Source organism: Brachycentrus maculatus, unplaced genomic scaffold, assembly GCF_059751285.1.
Source record: "Brachycentrus maculatus isolate JH-2025_06_01 unplaced genomic scaffold, ASM5975128v1 h1tg000244l, whole genome shotgun sequence".
In the NCBI taxonomy this organism is placed as follows: domain Eukaryota; kingdom Metazoa; phylum Arthropoda; class Insecta; order Trichoptera; family Brachycentridae; genus Brachycentrus; species Brachycentrus maculatus.
The window spans coordinates 2,560,903-2,578,835 of NW_028280995.1; the positions used below are offsets into that span (position 1 = coordinate 2,560,903).

The 17,933-nt window shown below is 34.1% G+C and overlaps 2 protein-coding genes across 2 annotated transcripts in view; one reads left to right on the top strand and one right to left on the bottom strand.

Annotated features, from left to right (window-relative positions):
* The window catches only part of LOC148306329 (putative chitinase 10), a 37,388-nt gene extending 19,673 nt beyond the window's left edge, over window positions 1–17,715 (top strand). Inside the window, exons 8-21 of the mRNA XM_088265208.1 lie at window positions 697–802; window positions 2,594–2,704; window positions 4,074–4,123; window positions 9,190–9,369; window positions 9,743–9,894; window positions 9,980–10,209; window positions 10,298–10,409; window positions 10,506–10,691; window positions 10,915–11,086; window positions 11,688–11,793; window positions 13,883–14,132; window positions 15,071–15,173; window positions 15,754–15,805; window positions 17,011–17,715. Of these exons, the coding sequence (XP_088121334.1) occupies window positions 697–802; window positions 2,594–2,704; window positions 4,074–4,123; window positions 9,190–9,369; window positions 9,743–9,894; window positions 9,980–10,209; window positions 10,298–10,409; window positions 10,506–10,691; window positions 10,915–11,086; window positions 11,688–11,793; window positions 13,883–14,132; window positions 15,071–15,173; window positions 15,754–15,805; window positions 17,011–17,626 (2,426 nt within the window). The 3' untranslated portion in view covers window positions 17,627–17,715. The remainder of the gene's footprint in view (window positions 1–696; window positions 803–2,593; window positions 2,705–4,073; window positions 4,124–9,189; window positions 9,370–9,742; window positions 9,895–9,979; window positions 10,210–10,297; window positions 10,410–10,505; window positions 10,692–10,914; window positions 11,087–11,687; window positions 11,794–13,882; window positions 14,133–15,070; window positions 15,174–15,753; window positions 15,806–17,010) is intronic.
* Window positions 1–17,933, bottom strand: part of LOC148306327 (transmembrane protein 120 homolog) — a 369,069-nt gene that overhangs the window by 106,226 nt on the left and 244,910 nt on the right. The window lies entirely within an intron of this gene.

Consider the following 17,933-nt stretch of genomic DNA (forward strand, 5'->3'; position numbering starts at 1 on the left):
CATCTTTGATGAGATGTCAAAAAATAATATTTCAATTTCATACTATTTCTGTGAGCCTAAGCGGCTCGTTATTAGAAATAGGTATCAAATTGTGGTAGAGTGGGTTCGAGCCGAGAAACAATGACTTAAGAGTCCGCGACACTAACCACGGGACCACAACCCGACATTTAATTTAAGTTTTACATAGTAAATACCACTATATCTTAAAATCTATTGTGACAAGTCGGCTGTCCAAACTTAAAACGCAGTAAGGGACATTTTTTTGTAGTACGTTTTTTTTTGCATTTTTGGACTAAGTAGATTCTACTTATTCCAAAAATGCAAAAAAAAACGTTCCATATAAAAAATGTCCCTTACTGTGTTTTAAGTTTGAGTAAGTGTTTCTATGCATTCCGTATTATTTTAAAACACAGTATGTGAAGCTAACAGTATGTGGAGCACAGTATGTAAAGCTGCTCCTGCCCCCTGTTCAACCTTCAACGTTCCAAGGACCCAACTCTAAAATTTAGAATGAGCTTCACATAAGGTGTTTGAAAATGATGTGGAGGGCATCGAAACACGTGTCACAATCGATTTTAAGAAATACTGGTATTTAATAAGTTAAATTGAAATAAAAAGTGGATAATATTTTTTTTAAATCTGGAATTTCTGATTTCTAAAATGTTTTGAGATTGATTAAGGATTTGTGTTTTCCAGGTATTATGTTCTGGACCGTCGACATGGACGATTTCCAAGGAATCTGCAATATGAATACTTATCCTTTGATCAACACAGCCAAGGAAATATTCAGCAATAGCATACAGTAAGACAAACAAATATAAGTGTATATATTTCAATAATTAAGGTTAGATTAGGTTAGGTTAGGTTTTGAGCCATTTTAAATTATTGACTTTGAGTGGAATGAAGAAATACGGCGTCAAATAGATTTTGCGTGTTTTTTCGTTCACGACCTTTGATGATAATTTATGCAACAGCTCGATAGGTTACCTACCAATATTACCTTATGCAGGGGTCGCGGACGTAATTTATTTACATGATACTCAGATGGTTACCTTTTGGGCGCTTGTCCACTACCCGGTATTCCGTGTAATTTTACTGTCCGGCACGTAAGTTAGCGTTTTAAAACGACGATTGGCTTGGATTGGCTTGTGCTTTTGTCCATCTTTCTTCGGATCGGAGCTCTTGATCGGTGCGTGAACACGTTGCGCGTAAATTCGATCGTAAAATCGTCGTTTTAAAACGCCAACTGACGTGCCGGACGGTAAAATTCTGTGTAATTCCGTGAAGTGGACAAACGCCTTTTGACTGCCAAAATCAGAAACATAAGAAACACCGGGTCCGTTGGAATTCACGTCGTGATTTATAAGAGTATCAGATACATGTAGAGATGTGATATTCTTCAAATATATACATTTTTACAATGTCAGGTTTAATAAAAAAATATCCAATAAATTGATACAAATACAATCAATACCGGATATCGCCAATTATGTCGGGAAATCGTTTGATTTGCAGTGTTATGCGCACGGCGTTATAAGGAGGCGGACATTACGCTCACTCCTTTCAACAATGTCATATATCAAAAAACTTGATTTTTCAGAAGATCGTTTTTAAAGTTAAAAAATATAATGAAATGTATTCAAAATAAATATCAAGCCACGTATTGAACTTTTTACTGTGCAACAGATCTTTTAAGGTAAAACCTGACTGTTTTTTCTCCATTTGATAATGGAGATATTCAGTATATTTAAAAAATAATAATTAAGCAATACCTTTTCTTCATAATGCAAAAACAACACTTTCTGCTCTGTAGCGGGTAAATATTGAGTTAAAAATATACCGCTTTTGCTGGGATCTAGTACATTTTCTGGGCATTCCGAAAATATGCACAACTGAAAATTGACGATTTTTGATTTATGACGTTGAAAGGAGTGAGCGATTAGCGAGCAACCTTTACTTGGTAATCGATGTTTTATATAAAGTTGCATACAATTAGTTAACTAAACTTCGAGATATATTTCGTCGCGCCGGAGGTGAAATTCAAAAATTTATTTCAACAATCGCATACATTTTATGTTTAAATAATAATATTTCTTGAATAATAATCTAAAATGTTCTGGTAGCTAAACGGTTACCTACTATTTTGTATTTTTTAATAAATAATCTTATTTTTTATTGTTTTTTATGGTACTTATTGACTCGTCGATTGTCTGTTTTTAATTAATAATACTAAAAAAACCAACGCATGGTAACTTAAAGAATATTCACGTTTTTTATTCGGTTTTCGAATTCGAATTAAGCACATTTACATGAAAATATTGGAAATATTTATTCTTTAATGTATTTTTCAACAATTCTCATCGTTATTATAAAGCTTTATATTTACAACATTTTGAGTGTGTCCAAATAATTTATATTCAAGCTTTATATTCATCTTATTCTATGCCTCTTCACCACTTGAGAGAATTTGGGTCTAGTTTTTTTTTAATATTTTTTTATAGTTGTTATGAGAATGTGTCTGGAAAATGTATTATTTAAAAAATGTTTATGCATAATGAACTCATATTAATTTAATACATTATTTTAATTTTAGAAGTGATATGAAAACGTCTCTTACCTCGACTCAAGTGATCCCAGTTCCACCAGTAAGAGACACCTCTCTGGAAACATATAACAGAGGAATGAATGAAGACGCAACAACAATGTGAGTGTTTTTTTCTAAATATATAAATTTCACGAAATACATGTTTTTAGGTTAATCTATGGGTTGGCTCTATGGGTTGACCTTTTAAGTGCGTCTCCGGCACAAATATCCTCGAGAATTCTCCTCGACTCTACTACTCGAGTATTCTTGCGAATAATCTTTTTGAAGTATGAATCTAAGTAAAGCAAACGGAGAAATCGTCTTAATGACGAGAACCTGGAACGTGCTAAAAATAACGACACACAAACCTGACTAGATTAAACTTTCAAAGGAGATGCAAAGACATTATTCGTAATAAAAAGTGTTATTATGGATACATTACTTTCAAAAGATTTTTTATTAATTCGCTCACTCCTTTCAAGAACGTCATAAATCAAATATCGTCAATTTTCAGCTGTGCATGTTTTCGGAATGTCCAGAAAATGTACTATATCCCAGCAACAGAGGCATATTTTTAACTTAATATTTACCCGCTACAGGGCAGAAGGTGTTGTTTTTGCATTTTGAAGGAAAGGTATTGTTTAAGTATTTTTTTTTAATATGCTAAATATTTTTCAAATGGTGAAAAAACCTTCAGGTTTTACCTAAAAAGGTCTGTTGCACAGTAAAAAGTTCAATAATTGATATTTATTTTTAATACATTGTATTTTGAAACTTTAAAAATGTTCTCCTGAAATATCAAGTTTTCTGATTTACGTTCTTGAAAGGAGTGAGCGAATTATTGAAATCCTTATTAAGTGTGTAGTCTAGTTTTATTGAGTATGCCCATAATTTAATAAAGGTCTAAAATTATAATCAAGGTGTACTAGAATTGCGAACAAATTTTACTCTCAAGAATTTTTAATCGTTGTAATATGCATATTCGGCTTTTTGGCTTATAAGTTTGCCGACCACTAGGTTGAATCATTAATTCAACCCTGTCGGTGGAAGACAATACAAAAAAGTTTAACCTAAAAATATGTGTTTTAAAAAATATTTTATCATGTTCCAGTGTCTGGATTTTTTTTGTTTTATTTTAATGACATTACTATTAGGGAATTATTATGTCTGCCCTTTAGTTAAATGGTCAGCACGCTGGGCTACCATACTGGAGGTCCCGGGTTAGATTCCTAGGGGGGGTTAAATAAATATATGTGATTTTTTTCACTATAATATTTATTCAATATCACCTGGACCTGAAGCGTAGGGCTAGATTACCTTTCCTTCATGTGTTGACGATCAAGATAAGACTGCGTTTATACGATGCAGTGCCCTATGCACCATCGGGTACGGACAAGGGTTTAATTATTTTAATACTATTAGGGAAGATCCCGAATGAAGATGGTTAAGTACATTAAACATTTGTAATCTTTAATTTTTTCCTTTCCAGATTGAATCCCACTTTTTTTTCACCTTCCAGAAATTATCCAACAAGCAATGGTGAGTTTATAATAATCAGAGATAAATTACGACAGATGCATGGCTTTAAAAAATTCGCTAAAAAAGGTTTATGGGGGAATGATTAAAAATTATAACAATAAACTATATTACACAATATATATATACATAGGTACCAGTGGCGGTACTTCCCTAGAAGCCCAAAAGCCCGGCTTGCCTAACAACTCCAAATAAAAATGACTAAATCTAGACCAAATGATTAAAAATGCATAATTAATGTATGACTATTTTTAAATTATCGCGCGCTTACATGATTATTAAACACTATGCATGCCATTATATGGTGATGTTCTTATTGGTTATGGTTAATATCTGAGGAAGATATTTTATTTCAGTGAACATTTTCTTTATTTCAAGGTGATGGCTATACCTTACAAAAGTTACATGCTAGCATATTTTTACAATGATTGCAATACATTGTTTATATTTATAATACTTTCTGGGTGCTTACTATACTGGGAATGATATGAGGTGAAGAAATTATAGGTATATCATGTATTCATGAATGTAAAAAATAATGGGCTTGCCTTACTGGTAAACCCTAGGCACGCCTTTGATAGGTACCTACATACATATCGCTCACTCCTTTCAAGAATGTCATAAATAATTAAAAACTTGATTTTTCAGGAGAACGTTCTTAAAGTTTAAAAATAATAAACAATGTATCAAAAATAAACATCAAGCAACTTATTGAACTTTTTACTGTGCAACAGATCTTTTTAGGTAAAACCTGAAGGTTTTTTCTCCATTTGAAAATTATGTAATATATTTAAAAAAATAATTAAACGATACCTTTTCTTCAAAATGCAAAAACAACCTTTCTGCCCTGTAGCGGGTAAATATTAAGTAAAAAATATGCCTCGTTTGCTGGGATATATGTAGTACATTTTCAGGGCATTCCGAAAACATGTACAACTGAAAATTGTCAATTTTTGATTTATGACGTTCTGGAAAGGAGGGAGCGATATGTTACATTTCTGATTTTCCGGGAGGGTCAAAATATACCCCGTTTAATCTAAAGCGTGAAATAAATTTAACAGAGAGGATTTTAAAACTGAACTACAGTGAAACCTCTCATAACGAGTAATTTATATAACGAACAAAAAAATGTGAAAAAATTGCTACCTTAACGACCAATATTTCGCATGAGTTACAAAGAAAGAGCCAGTCCCAAAAAAACGTAAAAAAAATATGTCTTCAGTCAGTTTTTTGGTTAAAAACGTTAAATTATTTGTCACAAATTCATATTTTCATTTACGTTTTTTTTTTTAAATAAAATGGTTTTCCAAGTTGTTACACTCCAAAACAATTTATACGTTATTTTATTTGAATAAACTTTCAGTGAGAAATATTAAAAAATCAAGTTCTCTTTCGATATGGATCGCATTATCGTATTTTACATTGATTTCTATGGGATTTTTTTTCGCTTAACGACTGTTTCGCTTAGCCAGTAAAATGCTGGAACGAATTATGCTCGTTATAAAAAGTCCCGCTGTATATGCGCTTACGTATACTTACTTGCTTAGTAAGATGAATCTTTGGTAAGATGCACTTGTCGACAGCGTGGCACAACTAACTAAAAATTGATATTTTGCACTTGAATATGATTTTTTTAAAGTTTGACACTACAAAGTATTGTCCGGATTAGAGGTGGGTACGGATCAGTGAATCCGTACTCTAATACCAAACCTATGCACCTTTCGTCAGGAAAATCGCACTAATAAGCCCGGAGAATTTTCATCACAAATATATCACGTCTAAGAAATAAAAAAAGTTTATCGAGGTATTTTATAAATAATTTAAGCCATAAACATGACAAATAAGAGGTATACTGTTTTTCTATCACTGCGGATAACAAATGCGTTCAGCCCTTAACACGTATTTCGACATTATAAGTACTATTGTGAAATAGTGTTGTTTTTGTAAAATATATTTTAATGACCCAAGTGTTCCGGATAATCCGCTTCCCCGCTATCCCGATCCCGGAAAATCAAAAGTGTACTATGTATATAAATACGTATTAATATATCGTAGTCGTACAGGAGAAAGTGACCAACTAACAAAACGTAAAATTTTCGAGATGGCCATTTAAGTCACTTTTGCTTGGCAACAAAATGAACATCAATGCAGTTAGTCATTTTTACCATGTCAATATATTATACTTACAAGTTTAAAATCCTTTGGGATGTTTTCAGGGGAATATTAAGCTAGTAAGATATCAAATAGTCAATGATCACGTTTTTGTAAGAAATGCACTTGGTCACTTTCTCCTGTATGACTACGATATTATATATATCGTGGTCGTACAGGAGAAAGTGACCAACTAACAAAACGCAAAATATTCAGGAGGGCCATTTAAGTCACTTTTGCTTGGCAAGAAAATAAACATCAATGCAGTTAGTCATTTTTAACAAGTCAATATATTATACTTCTAAGTTTAAAATCCTTTGGGGTTTTTTTCAGGGCAATATTAAGGTAGTAAGATAAGACCAAGTGCATTTTTTTTTACAAAAACGTGATTATTGACTATTTGATTTCTTACTAGCTTAATATTGCCCTAAACGTGATTTTAAACTTGGAAGTATAATATATTGACTAGTTTAAAATGACTAACTGCATTAATGTTTATTTTCTTGCCAAGCAAAAGTGACTTAAATTGCCCTCCTGAATATTTTACGTTACGTTAGTTGGTCACTTTCTCCTGTACGACTACGATATGTGAATGACTTGAAACTGATCTGTAGAATGGATCTTTGTCAGACGGGAGGAATATCTAATTTAACATACTCAACCTATAATGTATTGTATTAGACTCGTTTTATGTTTATAACAGCTGATATAATCAATTTTTTCATTCATCATTTTCTTGTGGAAAATTTACCTTCTTAAATACGTTGTTTTCGTAAGTTGGCAATGAATGACGTCACAGAAACGATGGTGTCATTGCTAAATTATTGGCGGCTCTATTTGTTGATGTGTATGGTCCACCCTCCCAACCCCCCGTCCCTCATATTTGTATAACACAAATGGTAGAGTAAACAAACAATCCATACTACTACTATAACAGCTCTATAAACCATAGACAATAAACCATATGACGTCATGAAACGTTTCAATGACAGAAATTTGATGACGTGTGAGAACGCACGTTTTTCGTTTTATTCAAATATCTAAAGTTTACACTTTAATATCTCCGTTAGTTCCTTACAGATGTCAATACGAATGTTATCGTCTTGTCTAAGTCTTGTGATTTTTCATATTAATTTATTAGCCAATAATCCAATATCGCGACAAAAGCCAATTCCCAAATAATAAAAAACAAAAAAAAAGCTAAATACGATATTTCTTTCAAGTAATAATACACTATTATGAATTGATGGTCATCCGTTAGTACATGATAGGCTAGTCACTAGTCACTACTCAATAAACCGGTCAGCATGACCTTGACCTAGTTCATGTGCAAAACCTTCAACTACTGACCTTGTAAGGAGAAGATTTTGCAGTCCTTGTTTTCAACTACTTTCAACCATTCAAATAATATTGTTTAAAAACGATTTTTTATATCTTAAAAAAGTAAAAATGACATTCGCTCATGTTTTGTTTTTATTTAAAAAAGGAATGTGTAAAAATATATAAATTAAGAAGAAAAAAAAAACATGATAAGGCAAAAATAAGTCTTTGATTGTCAAGTACAGGTGATTCATTTTAAAGTACTTATGGAGAGATCTAAGTGTTTATTAGGCGAACCACTTAACTTATCTTCAGACGTGTGTAAGAATATCTAAAGCCAACATAATATATAAGTACTTTTCTCTTTTTTTATATTATATATTTGTTGAATATATAAATATATATATGTACATATATCTATATTCTTTTTTGAAATTGATTTATTTAAAATTTATTTAAATAAATTTATTTCCTGTAATTGGAGATAATCCAGATTTTGTGAACAAGTATTTGAACACACTCAAAATGTTGTACATATATCTACATAAATATAAACACTCATTTGTAAATTCAAAAACATAATTAACATATAATTTTTTTGCAGAGACCCACCACCAAGGCACCTTGTGTGTCTTGTCAGTGGAGTTCTTTTTTCATACATTTATTTTTATTATTATTTTCTAAAATCTATTTTAACATAATTTGCACACAAAAAATTAAAGAAAAATATTACAATTATTACAATATTAACTCCTTATCATTTAGCCATTCCTTTATTTTGCCTTTGGTCCATATTTTTGTTAGCCCCCTTACCTCCGCTGGGAACAAATCAAAAATGCTCTAAACCATGAATTGCAGTGTTCTACTTTCATATTTATTGTTCACTCTTGGGACCATCGACCCTTCGTTGTGGGTGAAGCGGGTATCATAATTGTGTACTAGAGGATATTAATACTCTTTACTAGTTTGTTAGCCACAAAAAAACACGCTTAGAGTGTCAGAAATGAAGACTCTAAGAAGCATATCGGGCAAGAGTCATCGAGATAGAATAAGAAATGCCAGGATCAAGGAAATATGCGAGATCGAAGATGTCGTTAGGTGGGGAAGGAAACGAAGGTTACAATGGTATGTGAGGAGAAGGGGACCATCCAGACTCCCCCACATCGCACTGTACGGCCAAGACGACTCCTGGGCAGACCACCAAAGAGATGGGTCGATAGCTGGGAATCGGACATTGAGGAGACTAATCTCTCTTAAAAACAGGCCACAAGGCCTACAATAAGATGAACAAGAAGAAGAAGAAGACTAGTTTGTTGCTCAACAATGATGGATAGATAGATATCCACAATATTCCATGTACTGGAAGTGACTTGATATGGAAATATATTTATTTTGTATTATCCCTTTGATTATATATGTATTTAACCAGGTATAATTTTTGTTATTATTATAAAACCTAAAGCTCTAAATAATAGTAGAATATAGTGATTTAGTATGTTAATTTGAGATGATAGCAAAAATGACAAAAAATCCCAACCTAACCTAATAAATTTTTGTTTTGGTCACATAAAATACATTTGGTTGATTTCATATTTTAGGAACCGAACCTCGAGTGCTATGCTACTACACCAACTGGTCTGTGGGCAGGCCGGGGATTGGGCGCTTTACTCCCAGCAATATAGACCCCTTCCTCTGCACCCACATTCTCTACGCTTTCGGGGCCATCACTAAATCCAGCGTCGTCCAACCATCCAACAGGCAACAGGATATAGTAAACAGTAAGATCCAACACCCACCATCTCACTAATAATTACACAACTCAAAAAAAGGGTTTATCTTCTTAACCTTGAATTCCATTTCTTGATATCAAAAAACATTTCAATTTCCATTTGTTAGCATTTGATGTTTGCTTTTCTCTGATTTACATTGATAAGTAGGTTTTAAAGATTTTAATTGATTTTATGAGAAAAAGATAGTAGCACTTTGATCAACCCGATTGCAAATTGCATTATTTGAGTGTAAAAAGGATGTTAATTCATTTTCATCAGTCGACATGGTTCAAAAATCATGTCGACTGATGTTATCCAACATAACTAGTGTGTATAGATCAATAACACGACTCATCATGCATCCTCCGTATTTGCATTATAGATGGCTACATCAGTTTTACCAGCTTGAAGAATATGAACCCTAATCTTAAGACGATGTTATCTATTGGAGGATCTGCAGAAGGGTCTACCACATTTTCTTTTGTGGGTTCTGATAGAAACAGGCGGCAAATGCTCATTCAAAATATCATTCAGGTAACAATGCCTCACTTACATTCTGTATAAAAATTGAAATAATAATTCAATGGACATCCAATGTGATTGCGAGTGGTATTTGTAGTTTTTGCGCGAATACAAATTTGACGGGCTCGATGTAGACTGGGGTCAGCCTGCATTTGGAAAGGGAGGCAAACCAGAAGACAAGGAAAACTATGCCAAGCTGATGCAGGAATTGAGAGAAGAGTTTGAGATAGAAGCTGCTGATGGAACACCGAGGCTGTTGCTGTCTATGACAGTACCGAGAGTGAAGGAATATATTGAAAAGGGATACGACATCCCTAAACTTATAAGGTTAGTGTAGCTTAGGAATATACTTACACTTCTAGCATATTCCTGGATGCATAATATATTATATTTATATCTTTCTTCAATACCACAGAGCTGTGGACTGGATGAGCATCCGAGCCTATGACTATCGTTCTCCTTTGGATCCAACAGTCAACCACCATTCTCCCCTGTATGGATTGGATTCAAACGACGAGCTTAATGCGGTAAGTGGCGTAGTATATAAACATGCCATCAGATTTCCTAAATTTACTAATCTAAATCAATACCTTGGCATAAATTGTTACTGTTTGTATTATCAGGATCACACTGTCCAATATTATATAAGAAATGGAGCAGATAGAAACAAGCTTGTTCTGGGCATTCCAACATTTGGGCGCACATTTACATTGGAAGACCCTTCACTAACTTCGATAGGTTCTCCCGCTGTAGGCCCCGGAGAGAGAGGAATAGCTACTGGAGAGAATGGGTTCTTCGCTTATTACGAGGTTTGTCATACTTCTTTTTCTTCTTCTGCTTGGCGTAGGCATTGTGGCCTGTTTTTAAGAGGGATTAGCCTCTTGCGATGTCGATTCCCAGCTGTTGATCCATCTCTTTGTTGGTCTGCCCGGGAGTCATCTATTATATATATACTGTTTATTATACGTTGCATAAAAATACTGGTGTACTAGAATTTAGTTGTAGTCACTGTATTTTAGTGTTTTATTTTAGATATGTTCAAATCTCTTGCCAAAGAATGATGCCAATGACGAGTGGTCTATAGTTCAGCCGAATCCTCAGGCAATGGGTCCATACTCGTACAAAGGAGACCAGTGGGTGGGATATGATGACATCGGTAGCGTTCACAGGAAAGCAGAGTATGCTGCTCAGCAAGGATTAGGAGGTACATACGTATTGACTTGATGAGGCATGTAACTCTAGGTACTAGATCTAGATGATGATAGGGTTATAATGTCCGGGAAATGCAGCCAAAATAGGTGCCTCGGAAGGGACAGCGATGTAAGAAAATAAATTTAATGAAGTTATTATAGATTGATTGATTTTTATCCTAAAATAACAACTATTTAGTTTTTTAACATAAATTTTATTTGATCAATGACTGGGTTTCGTAAATACCAACATCATTTGATTGGAAGCTAGAAAAAATATACACAATATATACACAACAAGGCAGGAGTTTTTAACCATGATAAAGGTTTTAAAATCATGATTTTATCTCAATTTTTTTGGACAAAATTAACTAAAATTGGGTGACTTTAAATAGTGTATTATAATAATAATTACATATAAGTTATGGATAAGGTTTTAAGTATGATTTTCTCTAATTTATTACAGAAATGGATTTTTGTATGTACATTAGTATGGGAAAATCCTATATTTTTTTCCGACAGTTATTTCTTATCGACATGATTGATTTCGCCAACCATAAATTTGAATATAACAATCCTGAAATTAGTGAATTGTATTCTATTTTTTTTTTACAGGAATCATGTTTTGGACAATGGACATGGATGATTTTCTAGGACTTTGCAGCAGGTCACCTTATTCCCTTATAAATGCTGCAAAGGAAGCGTTCCGTAGCAATTTTAGGTAAGTTATTGTACACTATGAAAATGGTAGAATATTAACCTTTGGAAATATCACTTCATCAAAATCTTAACTCTCCTAAAGTTATTCACCAATTGCTTTGAAATTTTGAGACAAAATTGCATTCGAATACGCACATGTTTTTATCTATCTATATCAAGGATGGCCAAGGATGGCCCGCGGTCATGTATGACGAATATTTTCTTTTATTATTGAGTCCTTCAGAATGTATTTTAAATCATATTTAAGGTATTAAAACCAATCATGTTTCTGTAATTACATGAAATGCATATATTCTGGTGAAAAGAAACTCAAATCTCGCACTGAGTGGCCATTGATAAATTGGTTTTATTTAAAATAAAATTGTTTGACTTGTGTCCTAATTAATAATTTTGATTGCTAAATTGATAACAATGTTTATTACTATACAGATACATTTTTTGTTAGTTTAATGTGTGTTTTCTTCTCACATCTAGTTGTAGTAATGTCAATTCACAATTACCCTGATTGTACTTTCTGATTACCTCTGCATTCAAATTATTTATAATACTTAAAAAAAACAGTTAGTATGAAATTCGTTGTAATATTGAAAAAAAAAAATATTACTATCTGTATGCGGCCCTTATGAAAATTTCAGGTCACGATACGGCCCGGGGTGCAATTTGGATTGGCCAGACCTGATCTATATTACTTACTTACTTATAACCCTTATCCGCACCCAATGGTGCATAGGGAACTGCATCGAATTGACGCAGTGTTACCTTGATCATTACTTGCATGAAGGCAAGGTGATCACTCTTGCGCTTCAGAAACCTGTCCAGGGTAATATTAAATAAATATTACAGTGTAAAATCACCAATATTTATTTTCACCCCCCCTGGGAATCGAACCCGGGACCTCCAGCACGGCAGCTAAACACGCTGACCATTACACCACGGAGGCGGACTCCTTACTTAATAAAAGATAAATATTTGTGTTTTTATTATTTACAAAAATACTTCAATTTCATACTATTTCTGTGAGCCTAAGCGGCTCATTAATAGAAGTGTGGGTTCGAACCGAGAAACTCTGACTCAAGAGTCCGCGATACTTACCAAGGGACCACAACCCGACACTTTTTATAAAAATAAAATTATAAAAAAGAACAGATGCTGGGTAAAAAATGCTGTTTTTTTAAAAAAAAAACAATTTTTTACTGCAATGATAGCACCATCTGTTGAAAGTAATATCAAATACTAAATATTGCTCATGTCTCATAGTGCGCCTTTTGACAGTGCTGCTAATTTTTTCAGGATTTCAATGGATTAATTTTTAAAGGATTTTCAATGTTTTTAATGGGTAGAATGGTGTATAAGGTAACAAAGTGTATAAAGTGATCACTTAAACCAATCAACCAGGTCGTAAGCCCTGTAAACGCCTAGACTTTCATATTCATCTTTATCAATGGCTTGTGGAGCACAGATGGGGCCTGGACATGTGGCGGCACTGGAGCACAATGCTGCGTTTGCCAGCGACCTTATCTTCATCTAAATCTCTTCAATTTTTTTTTTTTTTTCGCAGTTTCTTTTCATTAGTTTATTTTTATTTGTTTATTATTTTAATTTCATTTTATAAAAAAAACTGTTGTAAAACATATATGGCTGACCTAAGTATTGCACCAATGATTAAAGAAAACACTTGTTTTTTACCACTTGAGTTTTATTATTGACTACATTTTTCAGAAGTTAAACTTCCATCATTCAGGTCTGTATAATAACTAAAATATAAAATATAAAATATAATTTTATATTTTAGTTATTATACAGACCTGAATGATGGAAGTTTAACTTCTGAAACATGTAGTCAATAATAAAACTCAAGTGGTAAAAAACAAGTGTTTTCTTTAATCATTGTAGCATGTCTTACCACAAAGTTAATGCCGAAACAATAAATAAAAAAGTATTGCACCCACTACTTAGTCAAGGTGGAATAAAGATTTATTATTTATTATTATTATAATATCAATAAAAAACTTGTTATTAATATTTTCCGAGTGGAGCAAATACCAAAATTTGAACACAATTATAAAATTTGTGACTATGATTGATTTCAGGAGAGATCCCGTCTTTACTAGCCCTCCCATCACATCTACCGAAAGGGCAACCGACCTTGTTCCGAGAAGAACTACCCCTTCAACTACCACTACTGCCACACCGAGAACTTCTCCCAGTACCACAAGAATTACAACACCAACTATTTATTATACCAGAACTACACCAACTACTCCACCCACTCCTAGGACAACTACTGCTTCAGAGTTTTATGGATATGCGAAAGGGTTGATTACTCCTGATTACACGAAGGTAGGTTGATGAATCACTTTGATAATTATTATTTATTTTATTAAACCATATCCGCTCCCTAGATGGAGCATATGGAGTCCACATTAATATCAGTGTGCATACATCATTTATTGTTATTATTTAACCATATGCGCTTGCTATGGGGAATATATGGAGACCACAAACTGTCTCCAGGCTCTGTCGGCTGCCAGCTCCTTGCATCCTCCCAAGTCAGATCCGCGTCCCAAAGTTCTGACGAGAAATGCTGACGAATTGTCAGCAGTGGTCGTCCTGGGCGGCGCGAACCTGTTGCCTTGTAAAAGAGGCAAGCTTGATTAAGGCTCTCGGGAGGCGTGGGGAGTACATGGCCAAGCCAACTGAATCCCCCTTTTTTGACGACAGTTGTGACCAAGATTTGCTGCGTCCTATGCCTTATCTCTTGATTCCTCACAAAGTCAAACCACCGCATGCCGATAATTAAGTAAATAAAAATAACAAACACATTTTCTACGTAGGGGTAAGCAGAAAAATATGACACTATACCACTTTGTCTTTGCAATCATTCTACACTCTCTCTTTGTCTTTGCTTTGCAATCATTCTTCTCTCTTCCATCTTCATGCATCTCCTCATACATACCCGCCGATTATTTTGACTCCTGACCCGGCCGCTTTCAAGTATTTGACATACCTGATTGTGCCAAGTTTTTCTTGGTCTTCCTCAGCTCCTTTTCCAACTACATTTGTCTCAAATTTGTTGAACCGTTTTTTCGTCACTCATTCGTTCTACATGTCCAAACCATCTAATACACCTTTCATAATTTTATTGATAATGCTTATCTCAGCCTTGCATTCTTTCCTTATTTCACTATTCGAACATCTATCATACATTCTTTTGGGCACATTCATCTGAGGGATCTTGTGCCTTTATTATTAATATTATTTAAATAAATTGATTTCAGGAAGAGGGAAATAGAAACATGCAGAATACTTATATACCGGAAGCATTCGATTTAAATCGTCCTGTGGATATCCAGAAACTAATTGACAGACTAAGGAAAGATGGTACCTAATTGTTTAATTCCTATACAAGATGAAAAAATATTTTTTGACACATTTCGGACGGGTGTTTTTTTTACGCCGGCGACAGGATTTGATAATTGTGTACCATATAGTTTATAGACCTTAACAAAGAGATTGTTTTTATATGAATATTATGTACTAATCCTTGTCCACCTCCGTAGTGTAATGGTCAGCACGCTCGGCTACCGTTCTGGAGGTCCCGGGTTCGATTCCCAAGGAGGGTAAAATAAATATAAGTGATTTTTCCATAATATTTATTCAATATTACCCTGGACTGGTACCTGAAGAGGAGGGCTGATCACCTTTCCTTCATGTGTAAACGATCATGATAACATTGCGTTTATATGACGCAGTGCCCTATGCACCATTGAGTGCGGATAAGGGTTTAAAAAAAAATCTTTGTCAAGGTTTAAACTATATATACACAATTATCAGATCCTGTCGCTAGCTGTCCGTAGGCATAAAAAAACACCCGTGCGAAATGTGTTAAGGTAATTTAAGGATGTATTTTATTGAAGAGAAAATTCTTATGTATGTAAATATTATACAAATTACTTTTCAGGTACCATAGAAGAACTAAAGAAGCAATTGGAACAGTTGGATGAAACTCAGAGGTATTTATTTCCTTTTCTTTATCTTACAGTTCTCCAATCACAAGTTTAGAACTCATAATAATAATAAAACCCTTATCCGCACCCCAATGGTGCATAGGGCACTGCGTCATATAAACGCAGTGTTATCTTGATCGTTTACACATGAAGGAAAGGTGATCAGCCCTCCGCTTCAGGTACCAGTCCAGGGTAATATTGAATAAATATTACAGTGCAAAAATCACTAATATTTATTTGACCCCCCTGGGAATCGAACCCGGGACCTCCAGAACGGTAGTCGAGCGTGCTGACCATTACACTACGGAGGTGGACAAGGATTAGTACATAATATTCATATAAAAACAATCTCGAACTTACTTAATAACAATACTTAGAACTCATAAATTACAAAAATTAGTTTAGATTGTAAAATTTTTATTTTACGTTTTACTTGGTAAATAACACTTTTTCTTAAAATCAATTGTGACACGTGTTTCGATGCATTCTGAATCTTTTTCAATCACTGAAATGATGTGGAATGCATTCAAACACATGTCACAATAGATTTTAAGAAATATTGGTATTTACTGAGTAAATTTAAAATGGATAGATATTATAAATTTACCGAGCAAATTAAAAATCGATAGATGTTATCACAAAGTGAAAATCAATGAATGTCGAATCAATTAATGCGGAATCATTAATTGCAAGAGTTTTTTAGTGATATTTCAATATAATAATAACCATATCCGCTCCCTAGGTGGAGCATATGGAGTCCACAAACTGTCTCCAGGCTTTTCTGTCTGATATTTCAATAGTCATGTTTAAAATTAATTTAAAGCTTTTTAAATATTCATATCGTCCGCCTCCATAGTGTAATGGTCACCATTACCATTTCTAACACACTCGGCTACCATTCTGGAGGTCCCGGGTTCGATTCCCAGGGGGGTCAAATAAATAAAAGTGATTTTTTCACTCTAATATTTATTCAATATAACCCTGGACTGTACCTGAAGCGGAGGGCTGATCACCTTTCCTTCACATGAAGGAAAGGTGGTCAGCCCTCCGTTAACACATGTTAACGATCAACATAACACTGCGTTTATATGCAGTGCCCTATGCACCATTGGGGTGCGGATAAGAGTTTTAAGAAATATTCATATAAAAATATGTCTCATTTGCAACAACTGAATTTCTGGATAAATGGATCTATGTTTTCTAATTTATAGAAGGAAGACTACACTATCTCCCGTGGTGCCTCTTTTTCTACCCTCAATACCAGGTCGAGCTCCGAGTGTTTATAAGCGACCGCCACCTCAAAACCCCATAAGAAACGCAGATAGACAATTTGGGGACAGCGACAGAATGATATACAGTACCAGAGATCCTGGCACTTCGAGAAAAATTCCTGGCTCACCATTGTTGTTCACATATTCTTCAAATGTAGACATTACACTGCCAGAAGAACCGATATTAGCTCCGATTTCTGTTTCGTCTGGTGTGGTATTTCGATATTCAGAGGAGCCAAGTGACAATGGACAAGCAGTAGCGAAATCCAACGTTAAAACTAATAACAATATCTTGATCGGTGGTAAAGATGCGACAAATGCCGGTTCGCGTTTTTCCATAGCAACCAATGGTACCGCCTCACTGTCCCGGGGTAATAACCAGGATATACTTGGCTCCGATCCACCAAATAACATTACAACAAGCAGTAGAGATTCTTTGGATCCGGGTAAACCGAAAGTAAATCGAGATAGCGGTTATATTGCATCCGTTCGTACGTCGACGACTGAAGATTATGACGATTCTGAAGCGTATAAAAATATATTTGGAGACACGTAAAAGGTGTGTCGGATTAAGGCCTTGCTCGCAATAATAGAATTCATTAAGCATCTGGCTGTGCTGACAGCCGCACGTCAGTTCATGCCTGATTTTTTTCAGAATATTTATGGTTTTTTAGAATATATTGAAAAAATATTTTTATATTCTTTTTAAACTTCTAACCTTTCAATAACCCTTTTTTTCGGTCATATTTATATCGAAGAAAAAATATTTTTTCAATACAAAAACGCTGTTTTAAGAAAAAATTCAATTACATCAAATGTTACCTGTGTTCAAAGAAAATTAAGTTGTGATTTATCGAATACTG